The 19,589-nt window shown below is 33.5% G+C and overlaps 1 protein-coding gene across 10 annotated transcripts in view; it reads right to left on the reverse strand.

The window, feature by feature from the left end:
• DOCK9 (dedicator of cytokinesis 9) overlaps positions 1 to 19,589 on the reverse strand; it is a 112,627-nt gene that overhangs the window by 16,630 nt on the left and 76,408 nt on the right. For 6 of the 10 annotated variants that reach the window (XM_026668918.2, XM_026668916.2, XM_087967307.1 and 3 more), the window contains exons 32-42: positions 19,017 to 19,133; positions 18,775 to 18,895; positions 17,976 to 18,109; positions 14,729 to 14,843; positions 13,627 to 13,693; positions 12,361 to 12,408; positions 9,492 to 9,628; positions 3,441 to 3,556; positions 2,325 to 2,462; positions 1,657 to 1,839; positions 655 to 768 (exon numbers count right to left, since the gene is read on the reverse strand). In XM_026668918.2, coding sequence (XP_026524703.1) covers positions 655 to 768; positions 1,657 to 1,839; positions 2,325 to 2,462; positions 3,441 to 3,556; positions 9,492 to 9,628; positions 12,361 to 12,408; positions 13,627 to 13,693; positions 14,729 to 14,843; positions 17,976 to 18,109; positions 18,775 to 18,895; positions 19,017 to 19,133 — 1,290 coding nt within the window. Of the gene's footprint in view, positions 1 to 654; positions 769 to 1,656; positions 1,840 to 2,324; positions 2,463 to 3,440; positions 3,557 to 8,965; positions 9,010 to 9,491; positions 9,629 to 12,360; positions 12,409 to 13,626; positions 13,694 to 14,728; positions 14,844 to 17,975; positions 18,110 to 18,774; positions 18,896 to 19,016; positions 19,134 to 19,589 lie in introns of all 10 variants that reach the window. The other 4 variants (XM_026668925.2, XM_026668923.2, XM_087967306.1 and 1 more) reach the window with 2 other exon arrangements.

The raw sequence follows: 19,589 nt of genomic DNA on the forward strand, positions 1-19,589 counted from the left end.
TTCTCTTTGACTTGTTAGCTAATACGTGGATTTCACAGTCTATAGAGACTCCTGCAATAAATAATCAGAGTGGTATGTTCATTTATTATCATGTTGGGTTGTAAAGTTATAAATTAGTTCACAAACTTGTCAGAGTTACAGAGAGTCAGGCAATTTGCAGCACTGAAGATTTCAGCCAACAGCCCACATTCAATATCAGAGTTCAAGGAGTGAGATTGTGAAAGGTAAAGGACGGTAAAATGGAACCTTGACAAGAACAAATTTATCTTTGAATTTTCTCATTGTTTGGAGGTATTTAAGGGTACAAATGTCATCAATTAACTTTGCCAATATGGTAAATTTCTCTCAGTAAGACTGAATTTTCATACTCAAAATAGTTTTGAAGACCACATGATGTAGTAAAACTGACTGTATTACTGTGGTTCAGACTGACATATAGTACTTGACATAAACAAATCTTACATTTCTAGAAGTCTAATTTGTGTTCCTTCCCCTCAAATACAAAAAGCTTACCTTACAGAACCACATGGATAAAGGGGAATAAACTTCTAATAGTAGTTTGCAAGTTCCAAGAACTTCTGAACCTCCTTCACATTACACAGTACCACCAGAGTAATGTCAATTGACAAATTCTACATTCCATATTTTACAAACCTTAATATATTTATCATTGTTTGCACAGTTATTAATAATGGAAAGAGACTGCTGAAATCTGGTTCCTCCAATTCCAGCAACATCTGCAATCAGCTGACTCACAGAAATGATAACCTATTAAGATGCAAAAGCACAATTTTGGTTACTCATCAATATTCAAAATTCAATAATTTGTAAATTATCTCACAATTTCAGCTTGAAAGCATGCAGTATAATTTAAATTAGCAATCATATTTTTTCCATATAAATACTGCTTTTAAAGCAATGTCACCCAAGCAATATTCATACCAAAAACTAGGGCATTTGTGTTTTTTTCCCTGCCACTTAACATTTATTTTTGCAAATGTCATTGCAAAAATGACTATTATCAAGACAAATCAGATCATACTTACTGAAATTACATTGTTACAATTTGAAGAAAGAATTTAAAAATGGATAAAATAAATCGACTTTCCAAATGATATACAAGATATTAAAAATATACATGAAGTGATGCCAAGTAAGATCCTGGCCTGAATATATCTGATCATAAACTCTCTATGCCAAATATCTAACTTGGGTTTCCTGCAATGAAATATCATAATGCAAGGCCTCCCTTCCTTTCTCCAAAAAACCCTCTGCAATCTTGCAAAAGAAATTGTGTGATCACTAAAATGTCAAATAAGGTTGCCTATGCTGTATCATATAAAATCTATTCTGCACACTGAATGTCAGTTAGCAAACTAAGTATCAAAATTCAATTTTTTACAAAGAATGATGTATATATAAAACTTAATGCTTGATTAATAAGGATTATCTTTTGATATTTGTTATATATGACAACAGAACAACATCTGATAGAAAGTGTGTCTGTTTTCATGTATATATATATCCATGCTCATAATCATGCATTATCTCCATTTGTTGTATGTATTTTAGCAAAGATAAACTCTCAGTTTAAAATCTTCAGAAATTTAAAGATAGCCTCATTGTTTTTTTCTTTATGAAACAAAGTATACTAACCTGTAAATGTGTCCTTACAAACGATCTCTTTTTAGTATAATCAAAATTATTCTTCATTAAGAAGTAAAGGAGCTGTGAAGCTTCAGTTCGAATTGAACTTAGTTTGGAGTTACAGCACTTCAAAATTTCACAGCATAGTGAAGAACACATATCAGCTCGCCCTTCATAAAAGGTAGAAGGGAACTGTAGAGCAGAAAAATCTATTTATTTATTCTGTTAAGACTAATTTAATCAAACTAGAATGAAATAAAATCTTAATCCAAGTAATATTGTTCATATTTCTAAATGTACTTTCATGTTTTCTAAAGTTGAGCAAAATAAAAATATTGTTGGACATTAAACAGAAGAGAAATTAATTAGCAATAGCAATTAGCATTCAGGCTTATATATCATCCCACAGCACTTCACAGAAATCTCTGGGTGATTTATAATGTAGAAGCATTATTTGCATACTACCCCCAACAATCTGGATCAAGTTATTCTGCTGTCTAAAAGACAGACCCTTGGCATTTGAAATAGTAGTACTGTATCTTTCGATTTAACATGTAGATTTTTGATATGGGGGAAAGCATTTAACTGATTCCTAACAGTTAGAGAAATAAATAAAAAATGAAACCATACAGCAATTTAATATACACTATCAAGGAAATGAAATTAAAACTACTTACCTTAAAAATTAATGTCCTTAAAGCATTGAAAACATTTTTTAAAGCTGTTTCGGACTGATTTTTTTGTAGAAAGCAAATGTATACATCAAATAGTTTTTTCATCAGCGGATTATGGCCATCATCCTTCAGCAACTGATTCTTAAAATTAATAAAATGTGTATTTTGAAAAAAAAAAAAAGAATTATTTACATTAAGGCATCTGTATATAGATCTGCTAATTAATTATCTTCACAAAGATCTGCATACAATAATTCAGGAATTCTTAATTACTACCATAAGCGAAATTTACAATATCCTGATGTTAACAATATACTGATATATTATCAAATAACATTTTCAAAGTTTCCTTTTGACTAGATCCAGAGAAGATAGTCCTTGACTTACAACCAAAATTAGGAGCAGAACTTCTGCTGCTAAACAATGCAGTTGTTAAATGAATCATGCTCAATTTTGCAACCTTTTTGCTGTAGTTTTTAAAGGGGCTTCTCTCATTGACTTTGCTTGTCGGAAGTCCCCTGGGCAGGTTTCAAATGGCAATCCCATGATTTTAGGATATTGAGGCCTTTGCAAAGCACCCAGATGATGATCATCAGACCATAGGAATGCGGCAATGGTTATAAATGCAAGTTTTGCAAGTTGTAAGTAACTTGTCATTGCTGTCATTACTTCAAATAGTTGTTAAACAAATTGTTGTAAGTCAAGGACTTACCTGTACATCAGCTTTTGTGTATGCAATATTAGTTTTGATTTGTCTATCTGAATAGCAATTTCACTTACTAGGTGCCAGTGCACATAGCACACTTTTTTCCCTCAAAGAAGTTATTAATGGTAATTCTATTAATAAACAGAAGTATTGTTTAACAAATTAATTGCTAAAATTTCAGTTAATGGATAGTGTGACTTTTATCAGATTTCTGAGGGGGAGGGAAGTAGAACAGCCTTTAAAATATTACACAGTATAATACAGAAACTCAACCTTTTAGGAATACCAACAAGGAAGCCTAAACACAATTATAAAATGAAGTTCTAGAGCAGGAATATAATATCTGTAAAATAGTACTGTTAGACACTGTTTTTATCAATATTAGTACACAACTGTACATATCTAAAACATACCTTAAATGCCACTGTGAACAAAGATAAAGTATTCAGAATCGTAAGGCCCACTTCAGTGGCAATATTGGCTTCAAGTAAAGATTGGTGAAGAACATCTGCTTCTGAATGGCCATAACCTGTATAAATTTGAAGTAACTTTTATCTAGATCAATTTTATTTCAATTAATCAAGTGGTATTTATGTTACAGAATAGAGCTGGAGATATAGATAGCAACATTAACAAGATAATGCATGTAATATAATGCATATAACATCCATTTACCTTGATTATTTTACAGAGAAATTTAATACTAAAGGGAACAATGTATTTATAGTTCCCTAAACAGTAATGATAACTATTAATAATTGTAGATTATTTGTGTTTTGTTATCTATCAGAAAATGTTCTAAAAATTATGAGAAACACTCAAATAGTCTTACAGTGTTATTTCTAAATCTGTGACTTGTCTTTTTTATTTAACTAGAAAATGAAGACTGGATAAGAGTTGAAGGTTTAATATTTATTTGTTTATTTGTTGAAAAATCTTTTTGCTGCTTACAGCATAATTTTTAGACAGATAAAAACAGTCACCTTTAGAAGACAGTTTTTTAATTTGATTAAATTTATTAGTGTTATTAAGAAGACTCTGACGGCAAACAATTTTAATTCAAATCTCCAAATATATTTAATTCTATTGAAGATGAAATGAAAGAAAGAAGGAATGCCATAGCATTGAAACAAGCAGAACCTCCTTGTCTCTTTTAGTGTCTTGAGACTCACTTAGAAATTGGGCTGCAACAGAGTTTTGAGCAATTTTGACCTGGTTTCATACCTAGACATCTCATGATCAAGAATTACCTTGGTTTTTTTATATAGTTTAAGTTATTGCCTTATATATAAAACAAAGCAATTTATGAAATGAGTACACTTTCGATTCATTAGCTTGCAATTCCTATATTACAAATTCAATAGACCAAATCAATTCATTCTTAGATTTATTTACTCATTACTGCACTTGAACTTAATGGCCACAGAATATTTTTTATTATCCTAATAAAATAAACAAGTAAAATATAGCACAGATTAACCACATAGTTTATTCAAATAATATACACATATGCCTATAAAAATAAATCAAGAGAAAATGCAATTCTTCAAGCTGGCAAACATAAAAAGTAAGCCATTTTATGAGCCAAGTGGTTACATTTGGCATTTTTAAAGAGAATCTGACACAATGAGGTTCTGGATTCTGGACTAGTCAGAGTTGCTTCCATAGGATCCATCTGGAAACAAAAATATGGGATTGCTTCTGTCTGCATTTTTCCCTTTTAGGAACAGAGAAAGAGCAGTAAAGGATTCGGAATTAAAAAGTGAAGTTTATTCCTACTTGATATTATTACAAGCATTTTGTGTAAAACTTTCATTAATTGGAAACTATGGTTTGATGATAGCCATACTATATGAAAAATTGCAGCTTGGATTGTTAAAAAAAGGAAACAGTAAAGAACATAAACTGTGAAATGAAATAAATACATTAATTTCAAATACAAATATTAATGAAACCTGAAGCCTTTTTTAATGTATTATGGACAAACCAATAAAAAAAACAGTATAGGACGCTATTTCTTAATATGGTGACCGCTGAAAGGATTGTTTATGTTAAGCATTGGAAGGAAAAGGGGACGCTGACTGTCGAAGAGTGGATTTTAGAATTGACTGATTTAGCAGAGATGGCAAAATTAACTGCTTAATTTAATTAACTGCTTAATTAAATTAAATTAATTAACTTAATTTAATTAACTTTAATTAAGTTAATTAATTTAATTAACTTAATTAACTGCTTAATATATATATATATCTCTCAGAAAAGGGTTGATTACTAGATAAATAAATTTCCACCTCAGGGATATTTATGTAATATAGCATTTTTGTTAAAGACCTGTTATATAAGGGAAGGAGGAAATAAGATTTTTTTTATACATCTTTCAGAATTCCACCAAGGTGGACTTTTTTTAATGTTTAATGTTAGATGTTTTTGATATTTTGGGGCTTTGTTTTTTGTACATGTGGTATTTACTCTTGTTTTCAGAAGTTTGTTGGGGGGTTTTGTTTTGTATTTTGCATTTTATCTTTGGAGATTAAAAAATAAATATGTTAAAAAATTAATACATTAACAAAAATACAGATGAGTTATATTTTGCGAAATGAAAACAAAAAGGATGACAATGTAACATATAAACCTAAGTGTATAATTTATTATTATGAAAGACTGAAAACATCATTGAAGTATATGGGGTGATGAAAAGTTTTGAATGTGGGACACAACTTTGTATAGTAATATCAAAAGTGGATCATTAGGTCATTGAGACATATGTAAATTAATGTTTATTGTAATATTAATTTTTAATGTCATTAAAGAGCATGATAAAGGGATGAGGTTTCATCGAATGTAGAATATTTTGTTCAAAAACAGTGTTGAAAATTGATTGCTGAATATGATCAGAGCAGTATACAACAGTAATTATGCATATGAGAAATGCTTACCAAACAATTAACAATGATGTCCCTCTAGTGGTTTATATCATTGGCTTAGTGTTTAAGGATGCCTATAACCATAGTAGGATGTGAATGTATATGTTTGTATTGTATTGGCTGTGAACCAGAACAACCTGAAGTGAAAGTTAGCAGATTGTAAGATACAACAAGAATAATCTGAAAATTAATGTATCAAAGAAAAAGGCTGCTGTGTTTGACAAAGAAAATGAGGTAAATAAGATAGAAAGTCACATATCATGGCACAAAACCAGATGAATTGTGTATCTTGCTAAAATCTGTATACTACTACTAAAAGTCTCCTCTCAGTCTGTAACCTTTAATTAATTGAAACTGTGCATTATTAGGCAATACTTTTGAAGCAATGCACCTCAAATTGTACTTAATGAACACATCCAAAAGCCAGAATCCATTACTCCTGTGGAACTGAAATTTTAAGAATCTTTAGAATAATTACATTAGCAAATTTGTGGTGGCTGCTACAGTCACCTGATTGTGATTTCCAACATATCCTTGCAGCTTCCCACAAACAAAATCAGTGAGGAAGCCAGAAGAAAGATGGAAGTCTCTCTCGCCAAAATAGAGTAACATGCCATGGGACAATTCAAAAAATAGAAAAGCTAAATTAATTTCAGTGGAACCATGACCATTAATAATAAAATAATTTCAAGCCAGAAATACAAGAATTACATTAATTTCAATGAAAATGTGATCACCAATAATAAAAATAACTGAACAATTAATATAGCTTTGAATTGTCCCACAGTGAGTTATCCTAGTCCAGGAGTGTCAAACGCAAGGCCCGTGGGCCAAATGCGGACCACGGGGTGCTTAGATCTGGCCTGGGGGCTGCTCTGGAAACAGCAAAGGACCAACCTGTGGTGCCTCTGCCAGCAAAGACGGAGCTCAGAAGGGCTGTGCGCCCCCCCCCCGGCTCTATTTTTGCTGGCAGAGAGCTTACAAAACAAACTAAAAACAAAACAAAAGGAGAAATGTTTCCCCTTGTGCATTTGAGCATGCAAGAAGGGACAGGAAAGGAGAAAGGGAAAGAAAAAGAAAAAGAAGGAAAGATGGGAAGAGAGCTGTGTGCTTCTTCACATCCAAACTAAATCATGGACTTTACATTTTCACAGTATTTTCAAACTACTGCAAAAGGTTCCTCTTAAACTCTATGTCAAGACAGGGTCACATAATCAACTAAGCACATTTCCCCATTTTAAGAGGACTCAGGAAAAACTGTAAACTGACACAATTCCCAGCAGCATTGGACACAATAAAAAGTTTTCACGATGAACATCATAGAATGTAAATACATAATTTTCATAATCTTTTTTTTTTATGTGGTAGTAACATTCCCACTGACTCTCTGTGCAATTTAGGGATCCTCTTAGATGCATGACTCCTGTGAGGAGCAGGTGGCAGCTGTGGCTAGGAAGGTCTTTGCGCTGATCCATCTTGTGTGTCAATTGTGCCCAAGTGGCCCAGAATGCAGTGATGAGGTCAGTTTGGGATGTTCTACAGTACATTATTGCAATACCTCTGCTCTATGAGCTGAACTGGGTCCCAGTTATGTTCTGGCTGCAATTCAAGTGCTATGTGTCACCTATAAAGACCTGGATGGCATAGTGTTGAGTTATTTGAGGGATCACCTGCCTCCAATTGTTTCTGCTAATCCTCCCAGAACTGACAGAGTAGGCATGCTCTAACTCCCCTGATTAAAGGGGAGTCATCTAACGCAGGGATCTCCAACCCCTGAACCATGGCCCAATACTGGGTATTGGGCTGCAGAAGTAGGGGGGAGATGAGCCCCCAAATGGAGCTGCACATGCTTGACTGGCACTTGCACAGAGCCATCCGCTCCCCTCTGCCAGTACGCAAAGAAGGTTGGGGAAATCTGATCTAACAGGATCCAGAAAATGCATTTTATTTGTTATAGTGTCTGTTCTATGGAATATCATTCCACTCAGAAATAATGTGGACCACCACCAAGAATAAATTCATAAGATTTGGTCATGTAGAAAGAATGATCAAATTGCAAAAGAAATGTATGAATGGGTTGAGAGGAAGAAGAGAACTAAGAACGATGGATTTTGATAGAAACCCTCAAAGCAATTTCATCAAGACGTTTGAAGAATAAAAGCAGTACACAGACATAGTGAAAACAAGGATAAGAATAGATAGATATGAAAAAAAATCTACCGAAGAGTCTTTGTGTAAACCATTTTTAGCTAGGTTTCCTTTTTTCCCCCTACACCTTGGCCTTTAATTTATTTTATTTTGTATTTTTTCCTTTTTTTATATTCTGCTCAATGCTGTGCACTCTAAAAGGGAATGTGACAGAAATATATGATTTATATTTGTGTGCGTTTATGTGCATATGTCATCATCATCCTAATTTTAGCCATTGTCTATCTACTACAGGATGAAGGCCTTTTCCGCATGTTTCCAATCAATTTGGTATGTGTATTTATACATACATACATTATTTTAGCAAGGTGCCTGATCTCAACTTGATATTTTATTTTAGTCAGAAATTATCAGAAATTTAGTCAAAAATTAAATTTTAAGAACTGTTAATGAGAAGTTCGAATAATAAAAGCAGTATACGGTCATAGTTAGAGAGAGGATAGTTTACAAGGATAGATACATATGGAAAAGTCTAGCAAATGGTCTTGGTGTAAGCCACTTTTAATTAGGTTTCCTTTTCTTTTTCTAAACCCTGGGCATAATTTCTTTCATTTATTATTTCTTCCACAGTTCCTCAGTGCTGTATACCCTAAAAATGAATATGACAGGAATATATGGGTGTATAAGTTTGGGAGTCTGTATATATATGCATGTGTTATTTCACCAAACTGCCTGTTCTTAACTTGATATTTCTGTTATTAAAAATGTCTATTGAATGCTCTTCTTAGTAATAAAATTGAAATATTTTCAGAGGTGATTATTTCAAACCGTTTCAACAAAATCTGACTGTAACCTCATTTTCTTACCATTGTCTACAGAAATCCCAAGCAAACTTGATATTTTTCTCACACTGAAAACACAGAAAAAGTCACTTAATTACTGTGTGCTTCTTCACATCCAAACTAAATCATGGACTTTACATTTTCACAGTATTTTCAAACTACTGCAAAGGGTTCCTCTTAAACTCTATGTCAAAACATGGTCACATAATCGACTAAGCACATTTCCCCATTTTAAGAGGACTCAGGAGAAACTGTAAACTGACACAATTCCCAGCAGCATTGGACACAATAAAAAGTTTTCAAGGTGAACATCATGGAATGTAAATACATAATTTTCAAGTCTGTGAAGAGTATTTTTGATAGGTATGTATGTCAACCGTGTTTAACATTGTGTTTGCCTTTGGTGTTATTGCTGTCCAGTGAGCAGATTCATGTTTTGGTTTGACCTAGAAAACTAAAGTCCATGACATGTTCTGGTGTGGGTTTTGACCTGCCCCTGGTGTTGTGGTACCAGATGAGATTTCAGCTGTTATGATGTCATGGAACTTACTGTGGCTAAATGAGAGAGAGTTATCCAGGCTGCTCAGCTGCTGTAATCTGGCATGCATCATCCCTGTTCTGTTACGGGAAACAGGCAATGTCTGAGATTTTCGATCATGAACTATGGGTCCCAACCCCTCCTGGTTCCTGCAAGATGAGTGAAATTGGACAGAAGCAAAAGTTAAACATGTTGCACTGCAGCATAAGAGGGGGAGAGTTAGTTAAGCAGCTCAAGCAAAAAAATTCCACTAGAGAATGAAAGTAGCTTCTTGTGTTTTCAGTTAATGTCCATGTGAACAAATCTAGCCAGCCAAAGCAATTATATATGGCCCACACTATATAGAGAAGGTGACCCATACAATTTAATTCCCAACTGGAAATGTTGGGTGGTCTTTTAACATTTTAAAATGTTGGATGGTTTTCAGATAGTCAGCCATGGTAGTCTTTAAAACCAGACTCAGTCAACAAAGATTAACTGTTTGACCAGTTGGTCCTGAGCTGTTTTGCACTGATTAGCACAAATAAGAAGTATTTTGCAAGCATTGCAGGAGGTTGTTTAAGTTAAAATAATGTAAAAGTTAAAATATATTGTGGGTCATACACATTTGTGAAAAGAAGTTAAAGGAAAGTCAACAGGTCTTTAATAAGCACACATGCAATTAATGCAGAATTACATGAAAAATGCTAACGCCTATATCTTACCAGGCAGGAAGGGAGTAGAGCCATATATTTTGTTAAACTTGCCAGCAATCAAATGAAGGAAATAAGAAAATGATCTGAGTTAGCAATCAGTACAGACTAACCTCCTAGTGTGTACCACCACCAGAGCTGACAAGAAACGAAAACCAATACCAGAATTACACACTTCTCTGTTACTCTTAACTATAGGGTGTGTAAATATCGCATGCAATTTCTTTGCTAATACATTCCTTTGGTGCATTTCAATGTGTAGAGTTAATATTTGTTGGTGAATTTCTTTCAACCCCACAAAATCAGAAACATGCATGTTTTTAATTTTAATTTCAATATTATCACATGCTGTCTGGATGATACGTTTTCTGTGCAATAGCCATTATTGTAATTAAATATTTTTTTCTTTTTGCAATACAAGAACAAATCAAGGGAAAGATAGATTGAATTCACAGAAATTATCATTATATTTTAATACAGATAGTCTTCAACTTACAACCATAATTGAGCCCAAAATTTATGTTGTTAAGTGAGACATTTGTTAAGTGAATTTTGTCCCATTTTACAACCTTTCTTGTCACAGTTGTTAAATGAATCACTGCAGTTGATAAGTTAGTAACTTGGTTGTTAAGTGAATCTGGCTTCCCCATTGACTGCTTGCCTGAAGGTTGCAAAAGGTGATCACATGAATTCAGGACATTGCAACCATCCTAAGCATGAACTAGTTGCCAAGCATCTGAATTTTAGACACATGATCAAAAATGGAGATGCTACAAAGGTTGTAGTGTGAAAAATGGTTCTAACTCACTAAATGAACTGTTGTAAGTCGAGGACTACCTGTATACAATATGATAATGCAATAATTATAGTGATTCGAGTCCACTCTGCTCTCACCCCGAATTTTATCAGCACAAACATTTACAGACCCAATTTTCACAATCAGGAAATATGTAGTCTGAATGCAAATCTGTTATCTTGAATTTACAACTTGAGATTGCAGGTGAAAGCTCTAGTGTTGGAAACCAGAAATTATTTAAAAATAATTTTTATTATTTTTATTATAATTATTATTAAATTTATATGCTGCCCATCTCAATATTCAAAGCGGCTTACAATATTAGAATGTAAACGATGGGTACCCTAAATATTTCTTGGATGGTCTACACCTGCAATCTGAAGTCATAATGCAAATTAGGCATCTCTGCAATTTCATAAAAACAGACTTATGAAGCAAACAAACATAACTGAAAGAGACCCAGTATCAGTGTCTATTTTCAAATAATAATTAACTTCAGAAAACAGTAAATTCTTGCATCGTTATTCTTCCTCACACTTGCAAGAAAATGACATTTGTGTAAAGAAAAAGAAAAAAAATCAGCAAAAATTCAGATAGGATTGTTTTAAATATATTTGAGCACAAGACATGAAAGAAAGAAAGAAAGCAATGCATGTTTGTATTCAGTATATCCAAACTAAGTCTTTAGAAAGTGGAGTGGGATCTCTGCAGTGTCACTGTCAGCCCCATCACTTCCCAGTTGGATGACAACTAATGAGATGGTAGGAGATTGGATATGAGAGAGAAAGCCCATGCTTCATTGAGTAAGGGGGTATTTCCATTACCCCTTGAAGAAGACTGTGGTGTGACTCTTGCTCAAGAAGCTATTGTTCAATCCAATTGTTTGGGGCAACTTTTGATGTGCCTACAAGTAACAGGTTTATTCCAAATTATTCGAGGAGGCTAATTTTTCAACATTAAAATGCTCTACTATTTTAATTAATTAATTGAGTAAATTGATATCAAAGCATAAAATATCAGCCTTAAGAGTGGTCAGGAATGGGAGGCATATATGATGATTCTCTCAAACTTCCTAGTGCCAAGAGAATACATAAAGCAGAATGAACAATTTAATTCAGGTGTCAAACACTGTATAACCACTTTCCTTAGCCAAATATTCGGTAATCTCTACAGCTACAATAATAAACAAAAAATTCTGTGAAATCAAAAAAATGTCAAGGTGGAAGCAAAATACTGTACATTCAGGAGCCACAGATAACATGTCAGATAACTAAGTCTAATTACTTACCTCTTTCTTGATATGCATTTTTCCCAATGTTAGATGTTAGTCAATCATCAAGATTTTAAAGCATTCTGTTGCAATAAAATAACACACTTGACTTATACACATTACCTGGCAATGTATCGTTTCCCCATGTACTGAAATTGATGTAAGCATACTCTGAAAGAAGAAAGTAAGAATTATTATAGACATTATCTTCAAATATTAAATGCTAGCCATATACTGTAATAAGAATGCTTTTATTTCTGGGCTGATGGAAGGAATCCGGTAAAAAAATGAGATACATTTCATTTAGTCTTCATCACAGCTTTCCTTATTATTATTATTATTCTTTAAGGATGACTGAATGGATGAATTCATTATTTTAGGCTTCTGAACCAAGACTTTTTATATTCTTGCAAGATTTCCTGTAGACACTACTGGGATTATAATAAGCCCAGTAATTAATAATTAAAATATTAATAATATTAAGCTGGGTTTCAATGTTCAAATATTCAGAATACTTTATACCTATATAAAAATACAATAAAAAGAAGTGTTGGACTGAATGAAATTAATGAAAGGAGATCAGCAAATGAATTTTATATTGAATTTCAGAAGGACATAAACTAAAGGAGATTGATCATAAAAGCATAATAAAAATAAAATAAGGTCAACATGGGAGTGGCACAGAGTAGAGATTGAAAAAGAAGTCACCCTGATTTAGCTTACCTAGTCCTGGTTAACTATCCACAAACTGTGCTAATGTTAGAGTCAAAATAAGGGATAAATCATATTCTATCTCTTGAATCTGGGATTACCTCATTATGTACAGTAGGTACTTTTATAACTGAAATGTTTATGATATTACAATATCATATACAACATTTAGAGAGCCAGTTTGGTATAGTAGTTAAGGTATCAGGCTAGAAACCAGAGCCTGTGAGTTCTAGTCCCACCTTAGGCACAAAAATAGTTGGGTAACTTTGGGCCAGTCACTCATTCTCAGCCCTAGGAAAGCGGTAATAGTAAACCAATTGTGAAAAACCTTGCCAAGAAAACTGTAGGGCAGGCAGTCTTCAAGAATAGGACACAAATTAACAGAAATAGCAATAGCACTTAGATTTCACAGTGCTTTACAGCCCTTTTTTTACAACCACTTGGTTTACAGAGTCAGCATATTGCCCCCAATAATCTGGTCCTCATTTTACCGACCTCAGAGAGATGGAAGGCTGAGTCACCCTTGAGCCAGTAAGTCTCGCAATCAGCAGAATTAGCCTGCAATACTGCATTCTAGCCATTGCACCACAAAACAAATACAATGTTTACCTTGAATTTTACATATAAGATTTATATTGTGCTGCTAATAGGGTAACTATATGATATATTTAAACTTACTCAGTAATAGTAAAAAAATCCATAAGTTCTGATGTTGAGGCCTTGTTCCAATATGTAAACAAAGCATCTACAAAGTATAAGAAAATAAAAGTGTAATTAGAGCAATTATTTTTAGATTTAAGGAGCTAAAAAGAAGGTATAATTTTGTTACGTAATATGAATCCTTCGTTAAAAGTACTTACTAATCAATTTTGAGTACGGTATGTATGTACAATGTAGATACCTTTACTGAATAGTTAAGAACCAAATTCAAACTCTTCTCTAGAAACAAGTTGAGTTTCTGTACTACTGAAGACTGAGCAGAATTTATTACTGATTGACCAAGACCACCCGTACTCAGACAGTTTTAGACTTGAGGTTGACAATACTATGAAGTTAAATAAATCAGTTTCTGAGTACCGGTGATTTTGATCAATCAGTAATAAATTATCATTAAATTATACTGCCATAGAGCGGATATTCATGGAGTAATGATCTTTATAGTTTATATAGGAATATATATGTAAGTAGTGTTGGGAACTGTATGGAACATAACTATAATAGTGATGGTGTTAATTTTGATCCTGAGAATAAATCCATGGGGATTATAGTCTGTGGATATCATGGATATCCTTGAATCTGATTACCCCCTCAGCAACACTGAGAACTCAAATAGAATAATGTAGAATAACCACTGATGCAAATTGCTGCTATCCTAAATGAATAGACTTGAACCATACTTTCAGACACACAGTAGATGTGCTATTGGAATCTGACAAATGTCAGGAGAATTCCAGAATTTTGATATTTTAGTGCTGAGGAATTAGTCACCCCAAATCTTCAAATTCTGAGCTGCAATTGATTTGGAAATAACTGGTACCAAAAATGAAGCTGAAACAATTCCAAAGAAATAAGTAACACATCAACACATTTACATGTGTGTGTGTGTGTGTGCGCGCACGTGCGCATGTGCATTACAGTGGCTAAAAAAAAATTGAGATAATATGAGACACTTAGCGCTCGGCTTTGCAGAGTTATAAGGAGGAGATCCTTTCTTGCCCCAAACAGCTAATAGACAAAATATTACTGCAAATGTATTATGAAAAACATGAGTTTCCTTTACCGTCTGTCATGCTTTTTAAAACATGAAGGAAGCACATCAGTAAACTCCTTATCTCAGCTTGATCAAGTTTATCACAACGAACAACAGAACTTCCTGAAATGCAAGCTTGCTGGTTCTGAAAAACAAGGCATTTAAATATTAACATAAAAAAATAATGCAAGCATCCCAATCCTTCAAAAAGAAGATAATTCTAACACTCATATGAGAACAGTACAGATGATTACAAAATTCACCATACCAAAAAATTGGACAAAACTGAATTTTATTTTATTTCTATGTGTTTACATGTTTCCTATATCAAACTTCCTTAAATATTTATAATGATATAAATATGTGATTGTATTTAATAATATGAGCACATTTTTCTGAGTCATTTTCCTACATTTGCAAGGCTGGAAGCATCCATCTATCATCCTTTGGATGCCTTTGGATGCTCTTCTATATAAAATTCCAGGAGCCCTGACTGGCTGCACGTGGCTGCGCCAAACGCCGCGGCGTTGCTGTAACGCTACGGCAGCAAGGGAGAAGGGAAAGCAACGGTGGCGGAAGGTCTCCCGATATGAAGTGCTCCACCAACGCAGGCAGCACCACATCCGGGCATGCAACAAAGTACTTCCTAACGGCAAGCCCCCCCCGCCATTCCCCCCCCCATTTTGCATGTTTAATATGGGCCTTAATTTGGGGGGAGGGGCTTAATTTGATTTTATGCCAATAAATCATGCTGGGGCTTCCTATTGGTGGAGGCCGTATTGTTGGAGAAACACGGTATCTTTTTTATAACATGGTGACCAAAACTGGATGCAGTATTCCAAGTGTGGTCTTACTAAGGCTTTATAAAGCAATGCTAATACTTCACGTGATCTTGATTCTATCCTTCTGTTAATAGAATCAAGATCAACATATATTCAAAATATATTTGAATAGAAAAGTCTTCCCTCAATATAGCCTGGTCCCTTTCCGGCAAACATTTTTAATTCCTTCTATATCTGTTCTCTACACCATTGCCACACCTCTTTTTCTGTGTATCTGCTCTTGTCTTTCAGCATTTTTCTCTATCTCAAAGAATCAAGGCAAGCAAGGAGAGATATAGCTGATATAGCTAAGAGGATGAGTGCCAATCTGATCCAAAGACTAACAATTCCCTACTCATAATCTATAGATCGATCCATAACTAAATTTTTATGTATTACATATGTAAGACAAACCGTGAGCTGTTAATGTTGAATTACATATTTCAGTTGCACCAGAAATATATACACACAAAATACCAGTCAGTGCAAGGTGGAATTATACATTATAAACAAAGCACAGCAAACATGAAGAACAAAAAGAATCCATCATAATTATTCACAAACATAGTTAAGACGTAAGATTTACTTCAGTAGGTAACTCAGAATATCTGACAGAGATGTTCACAACACAGTATTAAAAACTTGCATCATGCAAGGTAAAGACAGTTTGACAAAATCCAGTTCAAACACATATATGCTTCAAATAATATATTTAGAACAAAGTTCTTCAATCCTTCATTTGTCTCTCCTCATGAATTTGAATTTATTTCAATTTGGATTATCTTTGTCTTCAGTTATTATTTTTTTTACTCTATCATTGTTCTGATATACTTATTTTCAATTATGTTTTGTTGATGTTTTATGCTATCCAGAACGTTGAGTGGATTGGGGAAAATTCTCATGATGGTTAAATAAATACATTCATTTTTCTTTTTATCTTGAGGATTAAATTATGCTTCTGAGGTAACCACAAAGTCTCATTCCTCTACGCTGTAACCGCTTTCTACTATGTTTGGTGCTGGAAGAAAACTCTGTCCTCTATCTTGCACCAACTGGAGAAATTTAACTTAAATATATCAACAAATAAGTTAAAAAGAGGCTATAAGATCAATTAGTAAAGCTAACTACCACTCTGAAAACCTATTAAATAAAGAACATTTTAAAAGTTTGAAAATCTTAATACTACAGTCAATTGTTTCACATCAGAAATTAATCCATTAGCAAGAAGGGAATAGATTTAATGACAATTTTACAATGTGGTAGAAGCAGTTTTTAAAAGGTATTTAAAAATATAATTTTGTTTTATTTACATTTCCATATACATACACATATATGGTGTTGTTTATTGATTATTTGAGCTATTTTCTCTTAAAAATCTGCTTCAGTGGTTTAGCAAAATTGTCAGGATTCACTGCACTCTTACAGTCAAACCAACCAACCACAAAAACAAAACACCCAAATTCTACTTGTAATGGAAGAGTTGCATGACAATTTCTTTCTGGTAAGGACAGAGCTGTCAGTACTGAAAAATCCACCGTGACCCGTTTTTGCTTGGATGATAAATAGCGTTCTTCTACTCCACTTTTATACACTGCAGATGAAGAATGTCTCCTGAGCGGTTTTTCCCTCTGCCACAAGGCAGGTCAAGGAGAAAATTGATTAAACCAATGTTTTCTTAGTGTACAAGAATTAAGTCCCAATGCCAAAAGTAAAATGCCAATTAAAGGATAACTGTGTATTATTATGTCAACCAAGTTATGCTTAGGCAATCCATCTGTAATATTTAATCTATATTTTGCCACTGAACACTTAATAAATGTTTTATTAAAAAGGTAAAAACGCTATGTTGACACTTTTAAAAAACATATTGTTCCTCTTGCAAGGTTTTTAGAATTAAGACAGAAATATGTCACACACACAAACTAAAGGAATTGGCTACAAAATATTGTAAATATCATATTTTTCCAACTGAAAATATACTTAAATTTGTGTAAGACTGTGTAACTATACCATACACAGTATCTTATTTATGACAGAAATGAAAGTTAGCCTTTCTCCTTGGCAGAAACTAATTAAGTAATTATTTCAATCTAATTGGCCACCCAGCTCAACTTAATTACTTTATTTATTAAATTTAGATACTGCCCATCTCACAGAGTGACTTCGGGCATCTAACAATGTTAAAAGAAAATGTAAAAAACAGGAGAGAAAAAACCCAACATGCACAGAATCAGCAGCTGAGTTAACAACAGACCTATCAATCAGAAGTCAACATAACCAATGGGGTTTACATAACCAATTAGGAAGTCAGGAGGGATGGCTCAACCATCGCTCTTGACTTCCCAATTCGGTGACAAATCCTTGTCTGTACGAAAGGCAAACTGTCCTGACACTTGCAATAGAACAAAAATGCTGTTTATTTTGTTAATACGTACAAATGCATTAGAAGTTCATACCTTGTCTAGAGAATTGTTCTTTTCACCATGTTTTTCTGGGAAACTGTTTCCTGAGTCTGTACTTATAAGAGAGCCTCTTGAATCTGCATTCCTCGCATAATTAACATTAGGAGTAGAACAAGTGTATGGGGGTGCTGAATAATGAAATGTACACAAAAGGGATGTGTTACAGTCTCAACTGATAAAGAAAAGTATTCCACAAAAACAGAAATTTCAAAAATAATTTTCTTCACAGTGATGTACTTTCTATCATCTCCTATACCCAGTCTAGCAATACCCACTATTATTGGAAGGCTTAACTTACTTTTACCTCATCCCACAAGATTTACTTGACTTAACATTTCCCTCAATTATGTACCAAGTCAGGGATAAACAGTTGGCCTGTGTATGATGAAATAGGGTTGAGGGAAGTATGAGGGTTAGGTGTATATTTAATACTAATGCTGAAAATGAGTAGCATGGCATTATCAATGGGAGAAATAGAACCTCATAACAACACTGCTCCATTTTCAGTAATGGAAGTTATTGCTTCATATTTACTTTTAGAACTTGAAATCAAATAGTCATATGTCCCATTTTCTCCTGCCATATACTTGATTTTAACCTCATAATCAAGTGAAATTAGCCCCTTAGAGAGTCAAATGTGGCCCTAGTCAAAAGCTTCACAGCAATATGCAAACTTGAGATGTCACCTCCCAACTTCAGTCATTATAATTATTGATTTAATTTCTCATAAGCATGTATGTTGCAAGTCACTAAAAGCTTTATTTAAAAGTTTCTGAATTCCATATATGGTTACCAATGCCTGATATAGCACCAAACAAATCTTTCTGGAGGCTGCTGTCAAGGGCATTCACAGATTTTGGTGGAGTCATCAATGGATTTGCAGCTGGTAAATTAAGTGTTTCATCCTTTGCACCCTGTTAAAGAGATGCAAAATGTTTTTTTTTAACATCTGTTGATATGTTTAATTTTTATATTAAAGAGATATGTGCTCCCTGAGATTTATGATAGTTTTATTTTGAAAAAATATATGCTTACACTGCTAGCAGCATTGATAGGGAAGGGTGAAATATCCTTGACATCAATTCGATGAACGTTTTCAATCAGTAGACCAAATATTGGCAGATACAAGGTAGCTATCCTCGCTTGATGACTCTGTAAAAGAATATTTAAGTTCATTATTAAACCAAAGTAAAAGCACATTAAATGTCCATAAATATGACCAGATGTCTTCCAGTTTTAAGTTGTTCATTTAGTTATAACCATCAGGGCTTTGACGTTTAACACTTGAGAATCTACATTAATGCAGTTACCAGAGAAGGATTTTAAATTAGATTCATGAATGTATTCTCTCTCTATATTCCTGGTTACCAGTAGCCAATCTGATTAAATGCTTTAAGAGGTCAACACATTTCCAATTCCTAACATCTGTGAAATTCAAGTAACTTGGAGTGCTGAAATGATAGCATTTTCCAGATGTGGGAAAGAGAGTTGCTAATTATTCAATGGCCTGAGGAAAAGCAGTATCCAAATTTAAGTTTAAAAAGTACAGATAAAACTGTGTTGAGTATTCTTCTAGAGGAAATCACAAGTTTAATGTTTACTCAATTA

The sequence above is a fragment of the Notechis scutatus genome, chromosome 5, assembly GCF_049901735.1.
Source record: "Notechis scutatus isolate UNSWTSFEM ecotype Mainland chromosome 5, rNotScu1.2, whole genome shotgun sequence".
NCBI classification, from domain to species: Eukaryota; Metazoa; Chordata; class Lepidosauria; order Squamata; family Elapidae; genus Notechis; species Notechis scutatus.